The sequence below is a fragment of the Mus caroli genome, unplaced genomic scaffold (assembly GCF_978045245.1).
Source record: "Mus caroli unplaced genomic scaffold, Mus_caroli_1 scaffold_18, whole genome shotgun sequence".
NCBI classification, from domain to species: domain Eukaryota; kingdom Metazoa; phylum Chordata; class Mammalia; order Rodentia; family Muridae; genus Mus; species Mus caroli.
The window spans coordinates 68,354,126-68,366,410 of NW_028227273.1; the positions used below are offsets into that span (position 1 = coordinate 68,354,126).

Sequence of the window (12,285 nt, forward strand, 5' to 3'; positions counted from 1 at the left end):
TCTGGGACTCTAGCCTGTGGGATGGTGCGACCCGTGTTCAGGGTGGTGGGATCTTTCCTCCTCAATTAATTCTCTCTGAAACATCCTCACAGACACGCTCAGGCATTTGTCTCCTGGAGTGGATTTGTCACCTAGAGCCAAGGTGACAACGCAGGTTAACCGTCACCAGGTGGACTCCTGTTTCTAATAAAGCACTGAGGAGAGCCTGTGACACTTCACCCAGGTGGACAGATGGTGACTGAGCTCAGAGGTTAGGCTCGCTCAGCCCACGCAGTTCAGAGTCCCCTCCCCACATGGCCTATTTGTTCAGTAAGACTGGAATTCATCACGCAGCACACGCTCGGTCCAAGTGCTCCAAAGGGGCCTTATCTTACTTGTTTTCCTCCTAGCGTCACTGTTGCCTTTTCCTCTGAGGGAAATGAATCTCGTCACAGCCCATCTGTGTTTACCCCTGGCCGGCACAGTCCTCAGCGAGCTCTCAGTGCGCTCTGCAGATGACCGGCCTGGAGTGGGTGAGGCTCGGGGACAGCAGAGGAAGATGAACGTGTGTTGGTGGAATTTAGCCCCAGAGAGGCTACAGCAGATGTTCCAGGCAGATGCAACATGACCCCAAAAGGAAGAGGGGGAATTTCTGGATGTCCCTGCTGGGCTTGCAGTTACCACAGAGGACACATTCTTGCAGGCAGGCTTCCATAGGAAAGACAGGAGCTTGAGAGGACCTTCCGGAGGGTATGCATGTGGTCATAAGGACCATCCACAGAGGTCATGCATGCAGTCCGGGGACCTTCCGCAGAGGACATGTATGTAGCCACAGGGACCTTCCACAGAAGACGTGTGTACTCTCAAGGAATCCGGGTAGCCCCATGAGGCCTTAATAAAGTAGATTCAACCTCAAAATCTGACTCTCCCAAGATCCTTTCCTGCCTTCTGATTGCTGAATCTCAGGCCCAACCCCACCTCCTTCTTGTTCCTTGGTGAGGACTGATACCATGGTGGGCCTCGGATGTCCTGACCTAGCTCAGCAGCGGAGGCTGACCATACCGCCCCTTCCGGGGTCATCCCCTCCTGCGGCCATGCAGGGATCCTAGGAGCAGCTGTGTAAACCGAGTGTGGGAGGAAGTGAGTGAACTCAAGCTCTGGCCCACAGGAAGGAACACAGGAACCAGTGGGTCAGAGTGGGAGCAGTGCGGCTCCACACCAGGCTGCACTCAGGTGCCACAGCGCTGCATGGTCAAGAGCACGCAGTCACGCCCAACACCTTCCACACGGGCTCCTGGGATGGTTAAGGCCATGCACTGCTCAGACCAATCCTAGTGGGCAGGAAGTGTCTCAGCTGGATCTGGGGACATGGGACCAGGACTGGGGAGAAGCCATAGCCCTGCATAGCTCCATCCCTCTAGACTCGATGTGGCCAGTTCCATGTTCTCCACCACAAGAGTCAGGTGGAAACTGCTAGCCAGGGATCCCCTACTTGACAGAATAAACACTGGGGATGTCTTGCTGTCCCTGCAAGGACTACAGGAGTTAATAGTGGTTCAAGATGGTTGGTAGGTCCTGGGAGGGTGTGGTGTAGGCTTTTTCATTTTCTGGGGTCTACCACATGGGGGTTGCTGGGAGAAGCTTGCTGCACAGCCCTGTTTCTCGTATCTGTGCAGCTGGCTCTGCAGGAAGCGATTCCCAGCCCTGGTCTCTGCAAACATCCCTGGGTGCTTAGTGTGCAGCACACGTGCCTGTCTTGGTTCTCACTCCCTGGGGCTCTGGGTGATATTCTGGAAGGGCCGGTCTAGGCACCAACTTCCTTTCTAGGCCATCAGGTCCAAAAGCATCCCCATTACTCTACCCAACTCAACCTTATACATGGGTCAGAACAAGATGGAGACACACTTGAGGCTATGGCTCTTCCCTCATGTCCGATCCATCCAGCTGGATGGCCCTGCTTCCCAGGCAGGGTGGGTCTGGGTGTGGGGGCCAGTAGGGCACATCTTTTCGTCATCTCAAGATTAGCACTGTCTGTGGCCTTCAGAAAACTCGTGGGAAACAGGCACTCCAGGGGATGCTGGCTCTGAGGAGATATGAGCAGTTAAGCCATAGGGAGATGCAAGGAGCCCCGAACACATGACTGAGAGAAGCTGGCTAGAGAGATGACTAGAGATGGCTGGAGAGTTGTGGTCCCAACTCCAGGATGTTTTGGGAAGACTGAAGGCCAGGGGTCATTTTGGGGGAAGATGAACCAGTGTTCACCAAGGAGACTCAGGGGAGGAAGGCGTGACAGTGATGGTGCATACACAGTCCCCACTGTCCAAACCAGAGAGCGCTCCTTGGACTCAGTCATGTGCACTGTCACACTGCCACTGCGAACCACATCAGTGTGAAGTGGCTCACAGTGGGGACCTGGGGCACAAGGACTTTTCTGTGATCTCTGCATCGTTTCTAGAAGTATCCTGATTAAAATACAGAACAAAATGGAGCTAACCTATTGGCGCACTGGGTGCTGGCGAAGAGGGAGGAGCTAGAGATGGCTTCGTAGCCAAAGGTCACTGTGGCACAGGTGCCAGTGAGGCTCAAAATCTGCTCACAGCCAGTTCTGATTTAAACCCAATCCTGCGTAGAGAGGAAGGGTGTGAAGAGGAGAAACAGGCTCATGGATCCGAACTCTGCACCGAGGAGAACATGGCGTTCCCTCCTTTTTAACTAGTAAATTTGAAAATAGCTGAAACGGAAGTATTTATTCCCAGGCAAAGCTGCCTTGAGAAGGACGCCCATAGTCACGGGCTGGGCCACTGCAAGGCTTCCAAGCTCTGCTCGACTGTGCACACTCAGCGTTGCCCAGGCTCGGAGAACGGACTGCCTGGGCCTCCGTGGACCCTGCAGAGAGAGGGGCTTGTCTTTTGAGTTTGGGGCAATGAGCCCAGACAAGGAATCCACACTAGGCTGGAAAACTACACCCAGGTCTCTCTCACTGACAATCATGCAAAATCTGAAACAAAACACTGGCAAATTAGCTCCAGCAATATATTAAAATATCTGCAGCATGACCAAGCTGAGTTTATTCTAGAATATGAAACGCGTCCAGCCTGAGCAGCAGTAATGTAATTCATCTCATTAGCATATCGAAGGGTAAAAAAAAAAAAAAAAAAAAAAAACCAGCGACCCTCTCCTGACTGACAGGAAAAATGTCAGCCTTGGCCAACATCCGTTCATGACTGAAAATGGAGAACCAAAACCACAAGATGACCCTGGTCTGGCAGCGCAGGCCTGTCATGCCTGCTGCTGGGGAGGCTGAGGTGGGAAGATCATAAGTTTAAGAGCAGCCTGGACCACTTATCGAGACCCTGACTTGAAAAGCAAGATAAGGGTGAAGCAGAGCAGCGCGTTCCTGTGCCATCGGACCCCCGGGAGTAAAGGCAGGCAAATCACAAGTTTCAGGCCAGTCAGGGTTACATGGCAAGACCCTGTCTTAAATAAACAACTTACCCTGATGCCTGGTAGAAAGAAACAGAAATTTTAGGATTGACTTTAAGAACACAGGGAGGGTGCATGGAGCCATAGCTCAGCAAGGTCTGTGTTGCTGCTCTTGGGCAGCTCCCCAAGGGCAACGAGAACCCTCCGTGGGCTCATGGAAGCTGAGAAGGGGACCCTGGAATCCAGACTGGATGGGACACAGTGGGGGCCTGCAAGGGGTGAGACGGAGCTGGGGAGGCCTCTCCCCATGGCCATGGGGCTAACTGAGAAACGACGAGGCAGACTGTAGACACATGGGGACCCTGAGTGGTGGCACCTTGGCACAGCCTACCTGGAAAAGGATCTGCAGCACTCCATGAAGAATGCGCATCCGCCGTCCAAGGAACAGGAAGAAAGGCACAAGAAGCTCCACGAAGTGGTTGCTGAGGGTCTCAAAGCGGTGGAACCACCATGGTGACCTGTGCAGGTAGTAGGCAATCGGGTTGGGCACGGGCTGAGTCTGTGGGGACAAAAGTGGGCTTTGAATTACCAGCCTTGGCTGCCTGGGGCTGGGGCTGGGGCTGGGGGTGGGGGTGGGGGTGGGTACTGCCCTGGCTATGATGGAACCTTCTGCTCTCCAGCCCTGTGTATGTGCAACTGGCCCAGGCTGTTCGGTCTGGGGGACTTCTGTGAGCAGGCTATTTTTGAAGCAAAAGCAAATTTCTAGTTATGTTTTAAACCCTCAGTATCTATAGGCAGAAATGTAAACTGTAGTTGAAGGAGACATCTTTAAACACTTGTGAACAGATGAAGAATCTAAAGATACAAGAACCAGCAGAACTGTGGGTGGCTGCTGCCTGGGGCTCATGGCTCCCTGAGGTGACAGTGGCTTGCCATCCAGCACTCACAGTCCACCTCAGGTCTCCCACTCACTGCTGAGCTCCATGGGCCCTGGGGTGCTTTTGCCCTCTCGGGATCTCCAGCAGATCCACGCAGGCTTGTGGTGTAGCACATGGGCTCAGCATAAGAGAAACTGAAGTCAGGGGACAGGTGTCACAGTAGCAGTGGCCCTGAACAAACAGGAGAGAAAGTGAAGGTGGCAGAGGAAGGGCTGGGACGATGTTCGGTTGACAGAGCTTCGTATTTTGCTGCTTCCTAGGCACAACCCCCTTGGAATTTCACCTTGGCTATGGGGCACTTAAGGAACCCACTTGTCAACCCTCCCCATTGTCATAGGTGTGGAGCGCCTGCCAGAACACCTCCCCTCAAGCGCTGGGCTCCTCTGCGAGCCCTGCTCTCCACTCCACGCAGGGGTCCTGCTACTTGAACCATCCATGTGATCACAAGAAAAATAAACAGCTTAGTAGGACAGGACAGAAGCCAAGTTTTTCATTTAAGGATGCTTCAGGCCACCCTCCACCTAGCTCCGTGGGGGGCACCACCTCCCCCTTTTAATTGTTTGCCAACAGAATGAGCAACCAGTCCATGCAAAGTGTCCCAGTAGCCCTGTGCCAGAGACAGAGGTTGTTGCAAGATTTCTGTCTGCCTGTCCCAACCTTCTCCTCAAAACACTCTTGGCTTGTTGCCACCACCCTGGGCTGCATTTGCTGCCCTTGTCACTGTCCCCTGTTGGGCAGATTCTGGGAATCAGTGTGGAGTTCCACATCCGCTAGCCTTGAAGACTGGAGACGCCATCTGTAGAGGCGATGGATGTCGATGGATGGGGAGGTACAGCAGTTCACCTAGCACTGGACTGTGTCACAGCTTCTGGACTCTTGACACTCCCAGATGTCCCATCAAGGTGAGAAAGCAGAGGACTGAGGGAGGGTGACCATGGCCACATGCACACTGGCAAAGGAGTACAGAGCCGGGGAAGACATTGCCTCAGCTCAGTATGGAACAGCACCCGCGCAGTGAGTGTTTTACATCCCTACAATGTCTGTCAGCTTGCAGTGCAATGCACTACAAAGAGAGAAACTCTGGCAGTGACCTCAGCTCAGCAAGGGGTCTAAGCAACCTCAGTGAGGCAGTTGCTGGGGGAGGGGACTAGAAACTGGGTTTTACAGGGAGGAGCCACGGCCCCAGTCCTGTGGGCTTTCCTGTGCCGGATAAAAATGAGAGTAGTAACTCAGAAGGCAGTGTTCGTGAGCAGTGATTACAGGCCTTCCTGGCAAGGTGGGCCACTCGATTTCCCAAATGATGCACCTCTGCTGAAGGCATCCTGGGGGGGCACAGCCTTCCTTGATCTGTGGGCCAGGCCTGACTGTCCAGCAGGGTCTGTTCTGTGAACTGAGGACTCGGTGCAGGCCTGAGGGTCACAAGGGAGGGCTGCAGCCTCTGTGCTCACTGTGCCAGCGACAAGGCTCATTTCTGTTCCCATAGAAGCTGTGGAGTGGGTAAGTGTGGCCGAGGTGGGGTGGCAACATCGCATCCCATTCCATAAAGCACAACAGAGCCCCGAGAGCTCCTGACATGGCAGCCTGCTGAGGCCCAGCACCATGGCTCGTCAGACAGCAGTGACAAAGTGTCTCACAGGCACCGTGTAGGCCAGACCTTGGGCCACAGTTTACAAATATGTGCTACAAAGAGACTCTCTTACATAAGAAGAACACAAAGAAACATGGAGGGCGAAGATACCTAGTTGGGGATCTGGAGGGTGGCACATCTTGGGGAGATACAGGTCTGGGCTGCTCTCAAATTGGTCCCTGACAAGAATGGTCAAAGAACAGAAAAGTCAGCTCCTCCTCCTGGAGACAGAAGATCACATGCTTGGGGTTGGTGTGACGAGGACACCTTGTTGTCATCCTGAAGACAAATTTCCTCTTTCTCTCTTTCTTCCTTCCTTCCTTCTTCCTTCCTTCCTTCCTTCCTTCCTTCCTTCCTTCCTTCCTTCTTCCTTCCTTCCTTCCTTCCTTCCTCCCCTCCTCTCCTCCCCTCCCCCCGCCTCTCTTTCTTTTTCAATACAAGATCTCTGTGTAGCCCTGGCTGTCCTGGAATTCACTCTGTAGATCAGGCTGGCCTCAAACTCAGAGATCTGCCAGTTTCTGACTCCCAAGTGCTGGGATTAAAGGTGTGCATCACCACCACCCAGCTGAGGATTAAACTTCTTAGTTATCAAGAGCCACATGTTGACTTGATCACTGGCTTGCTGCAGCCCTCATCACTGGCCGGACCCTGCCATCTGTGGACTGGTCCCATGTGGAGCCGAGAGGAAGGTGGCGCATGTATGCACAAGGCAGGTCCAAACCTCGAGCTCTAGGTTGTTATGGGTGAGTCACGGCTCTTACACCAGAATACTGCTTACCACTCGGGCATGACAGTGCCAAGCCCCTCCCTGGAATGACTCACAGTGACAGTGAGGCCTCAGCACAAACAAGGCCACGGTGTTCTAGGAGCAGAGCAGACCAGCAGCCTAGGGATCGTGGGAATCAGCTCTTGGAGACTTTGGGCTTGAGTGAAAGGTCTGGAAGCTGTGCCCTTTCGGTGCTGAGCACCAGCTGCTGGCTGCTTCCCACATCCCAGGGTGACTGGAGGTTTGGAGAAGGAGATGTGCTCATGTAAGGATGGCCACTCAGATGACCCAAGCACTGTGAGCTGGAGGAGGCAATATGGCTTCCTCTGAGGTCCAGATTAGCATAGAGGATGGCTACCACAGGTCCCCACTAGATGTGCACCCGATGGATCATCTGAGAAGGGAATCTGTGTCCCCTCTCCTCAAGCCCCAGCTAGGACACAGGACTGTCCATCAAAAGAACACAGGCAAGGGATTTCTCATGGCCTTATGAAGTTAGGTTCACAAGAATGGTCCCTTCATGAGGAAGGACATAAGGACATCCCACTGTTACCTCCATCTGAGGAAGGCCACAGCACTGTGAAGGTCACCTTACTGTGAGGAAGGCTGTTCCGAGGAATGTCATTTCTATGTAACAGGCGTCTCCCTTCCAGATGAGGAAGGTCGCTCTGCTGTGAGGGAGCTCACTCTACTGTGTGGACAGCCACATGCAGCAGCACTGCCGTGTCTCCCCTGATGTGTGGGACAGAAAGAACCCTGCGGGACCTGGAGCCTCACATCCCAGGACCCTCAAAGCCTGACACGGGCAAGAGAAAGATCCCTTCAAACTCAAATTCAAAAGCTCACGTGGCTGTAGCAGGTTTACAATTCTTCTTATGCAAGAAACACATGCATTTTAAAAGCCATTAGTCTAAAAGCTAGCAATATTGGAGCTTTGGCTTTGCTCCTATGTTTTGTTTTCATGTGACTTGAGACTAACACATTTAAAATATTGTCAGCTCAAGCTTTGGATTCAAACGTATAAAGGTGTAATTCCGAGGCACCGGCAACTGAGGGGAGCAGGCAGGGCACAGGGGAGCAGAGTGTTCACTGGCATGTCATTGCCTGAGGCAAGGCTGGGATAAACCACTTCAGAATGTTCTGTAGGATTCCCATGGAAACTGCAAAGCGATACAGAAACCACACAAAAGGTAACAGGGAAGGAATTTACATTTACACCATCAAAAAAGCACTTGGCAGGTTTATCAGCAGAAGTGGCTGAAGAGGAAAAGGGTCTCCCTTCCAGGACTGTTCATCAAAAGAACACAGGCAGGGGATTTCTCATGGCCTTATGAAGTTAGATTCACAAGAATGGTCCCTCCATGAGGAAGGACATAAGGTGTGTATATGAAGACAGCAGTGGAAGCCGAGATGAAGGCAAACGAGAAAAAGAATTAAAGGGAAACAAAGCACTAGTGACCCAAGGGACAGCTTTAGGCAGTGTGACACACATGTAACACACATGTAACACATGTGGATACACGTGTAGCCTGAGCCCCAGAAGATGGCGCATATGAAACATGTTTCAAATGCTGATGAAACCCATAAACTCATAGATACAAGAAACACAGAAGACCTCAGCATATATAACAGGAAGGGAATGACGTCACCCTAATCAGACGAGTCAAGATTTGTGTAAACGGAAAAAGAAATAGAATGAAGATGTGTTGGAGAAGCAGAGGAGGACTCCTCCTGAGGAATGACGCAAGCGAGGAGACAGACCATCCTTAGGACACTAACCTGCCAGCACAAAGTGCTCAACTAAAGGGGAATAGACATTATCAGGCAGCACGCTGAGAGATTCCACCTCCTACAGGCTGCACCAAGAGAAGGTAAAGGAAGCTTCGAGGGCGGAAGGAAAGCCGAGCACAGGAGTCTGCAAGTCTACTGAGGAGCAGAGGGCTGCTTTCTGCTTTAACTATCTTTAAAAATTAGTTTAGCCTATGTGCATGCGTGCATGCATGTGTGCACACCGTGTGTACCACAGCGCATATGTGAAGGCTGAGGGCAACTTTCTAGAGTCAGTTCTCCCCTACCACTGGGTGTCTGGGAGATTAAACCCAGGCCGCTGGGCTAGCTTGGCAGGGGCTGTTTATTCACTGACCCTTAGGTATCTCTAAATTATGTGAACTTCAAATAACATACAGTTTGTGATGTATAAAAGCAATCAGTACGACAATAGCAGTGGGCATTGCTAGAATACTGTTGGCAAACTCCCTCAGGAGGATTAATTACTATCACTGGAAGGTGAACCAAGGTGGCCACTCAGGATTATGTCTTATACATGCATACACGATATAGGTACACACAGACACACACAGACACACACATACATACACACACAGACATACACACACAGATACACACAGACATACACACACAGACACGCACAGGCACAGGCACAGGCACACAGTATAAATCCTAAAATGACCACAGAAACAAAATAACAAAGATCGACACAAAGTTCTAGCTAACAAGCCAAACAATGACTAAGTAACCAGATGAACAGTTACAGCTAGTAAAAGGGGAGAAAATAATCAATAAATCCACACAAAGTCAGAAAAAATATAAAGATAAAAGATCGATGGTGGGAAGAGAAAATAGCGAGATGACAGACGGAGACACCTCTGTCTCAGAGAGTACAGCTGGAGCAAGTGGCCGACTCCATCAGACTGGGTAAGTTAATTAGACCCAGTGGCACACTGCCCAAGAGAAGTGACTTCCAATGTGAGCTAAGAGGTAAGGATGAAGTAGGCACCTCCACAAAGGCACCTGTCACCGCAGCAGAGAGCGAGGGAGAGAGCAGGAATGAAGAGGCAGACTTAGGGCGCCCACGGGTGTGGTAGCACAGACATTTATGCCCCGAACACAGCTCGAAACACATAAGCAAAGGGGACAGAACTACAAATCAGTGTAGACGTAGTTTTAACTGGGGATTTCAATCTCTCTCTCTCTCTCTCCCTCCCTCTCCCTCCCTTCCCCCTCCCTGCATACAAGCAGACAGAGATTAAGGAAGAGCAGAGAGGGCCTGCTCTCGGGAAGCGCTACCAACCAACATCAACCTTGTTGACCTCTGCCTCGCACACAGCGCACATCTTCAGGCCCAATAGGAGTGCCCCCTTAGAATGAACCAAATCCTGGACCACAAAACGGATTTTTGAAAAAACAAGTCTTAAGAGACCTGTGGCATGCGAAGCCTTCTCTCTGCAGTAAAGGAATTACATGAGACACCAGTAAGAGAAAGGTATCGGAAATTCTCACATATTTTGAAATGGAATTACACACTCTAAGCTTGGCTTCACATTCCAGTGTGTAGTATGTCACCTAATTCCCAGAGTCACCTGGGAAAGTGTGTCACCAAACAAAGTCCAAGGTCCCAGAGTCAGAGGGGCAGTCGTGCGTTTCTGCCCTCACCTCTGCTACGACAACGGTGGCCTGCAGACCTTATACCTGCTTGTCTTCTCTCAGATGAGAATTCAGCACAGAAGCTGACCTGGAGATAGACGCAAGCCCACCACCCTGGGCTGGGCCTGGTGCTTATCCTTCCTAGTGATGTGAGGTACAGGCCTGACTCTGCAGCACGGTGTGCTTGGGGGCCTGGCATGCACAGGCCCGGGAAACATATAAAAACCATTTTTTTTTTCAAAGAAGCTGCCGTCGGACAAGCACATTAAGCCTCAGCGACCGGGCGGCTGGGTACAACAGTCACTGCTTGCATAAAGTTAACATTTACAGCTTTCCTGGGGAACGCTCAACCTTGGGACAAATTATTCCCAGATCAGTGGGCCCCTAAATTGCAGGGCATTCAGTGACCCTTGTCCAATTACAGCCCAAGACAGCTGGTAGTGTGTGTCTCCCAGTTGCAATTAGAAGCAGGATCTGTGGGCTGGAGGCCCACACTGGGTGGGTTCTGGGTGCAGGAGGGGGAAAGGTGGTACTGTACTTTGTGATGTTGAGTTTGTGGGGGCAGCTCCAGCCATGGGCCCACACATGTGTGTCTGTATGGGCGCCAAGGGGTGGATGAGGGATACCACTCTTTATTGGATCATGAGACCCTACTGGGCCAGGCCAGCCATGTATTAAAGAACTAGTGAGTTCTTGCCAGGTATGGCAGTACACACCTTTAATCCCAGCTTGGGGAAGGCAGAGGCAGGCATATCTCTGAGTTTGAGGCCAGTCTGGTCTACATGGGGACAGCCAGGACTACATAGAGAGACCCAGTCTAAAAAACAAAACAAAAAGAGAATGAGTTTTTGTAGTGTTGAGGCACAAGCTACCTCGGTGCCCAGGAAGGAGCCTGACATGATGTGAGATGCCACCAGCCAGAAGCTTTGGCCTGAAGGCTCTATCCCAGGAGAATAATCAGCTTGATGCCCATGAAGCGACTCATAGAACCTGAGAGGCATCCAGGCCAGAGGGGACTGGCCTGAAATCACTAACCCCGACTGCAAGACCTTCCTGGGCCTTGAGTGAGGACAAAGAGAAGCAGGAGCGGCAGCTGGGGAGGCTGAAAGGCAAGTGTCTCCTCCGTGCTCTCTGCCCCAGGCTGTCCCAAGATGGTCGGACAGGAATTTGCGCCATTTGTATTCACCTCATCTCACACATGGTAGCTCCAGGAACAACCACCGGGACTTTGCTCTGGCCAGAGTTCCAGGCATGGGGTCTTACATCAGGAATGTCAGGTGGCATGGATCAAATGTGAAGAGATGTTCCATATCACAGAGACAGAGGATGGCTCCCTGTGAGTCTGTGGCTTGTATAGAGCCTGGCCCATGAGGTAAGTGGCCTCTTTTGCTCAGGTGCCATCCAGTCATGGACACCACTCCTTGCAGTTGGCAAGCAGGAGAAAATGCACTGAACTGGTACCCAGACGATGTGCCAAGTAGAACTGAGAGTTCAGAGCCAACCTCCTAGCAGAATAGAAACTTCTCTCCAGTGGACCCACTCTACAGACAGCCAGACTCCACAAGCTCACAGGAGCCTGTGCCTGTGGCCAGGAGGCTGAGCTCCAGGGATGGGAGCCTGGTGGGTGTTCCTGGAGGGCTTGGGGACTGGGACACACAGCCTCACCAAGCCTGACTTATGTGAGGGCTGCTACCCACTGTCCTGAGGTGAAAGGATGATATAGAGAGATACCACGAACCCCCCCACCCCCAACCATGTGTGTGACCTGACGTGTCTCCAGTTGACAGCCCCTCCTGACCTCTGTCATGGGTGAAACAGTGGTTCTGATGCCACCATTTAAAACACTGTACATGTATTTATTTATTGTGTGTGCATGGGCAGATGACATACAGCATATGGAGAGTGGAGGACAAGCAGAAGGGGTCTGCTCTCTCTAACATGTGGGTTTTAGGGATTGAAGTCCAACTGTCAGACTTGGTGGCAGGCACCTTGACCCACTGAGCTCCTGGAATTCGGGCATTTGAAATGCTCTCTGGCACAGCATCTTAGCATGCTGCTTTCTGAACTCTTGGAAACAGCAGTTAGTTTAAAAGAATGGAAGAGAAGAC

The 12,285-nt window shown here is 51.7% G+C and overlaps 1 protein-coding gene across 2 annotated transcripts in view; it reads right to left on the reverse strand.

Annotated features, from left to right (window-relative positions):
* Positions 1-12,285, reverse strand: part of Lmf1 (lipase maturation factor 1) — an 83,876-nt gene that overhangs the window by 16,801 nt on the left and 54,790 nt on the right. For both annotated transcript variants that reach the window (XM_029471135.2, XM_085833368.1), the window contains one exon: positions 3,794-3,961. In XM_029471135.2, the coding sequence (XP_029326995.1) occupies positions 3,794-3,961 (168 nt within the window). The remainder of the gene's footprint in view (positions 1-3,793; positions 3,962-12,285) is intronic.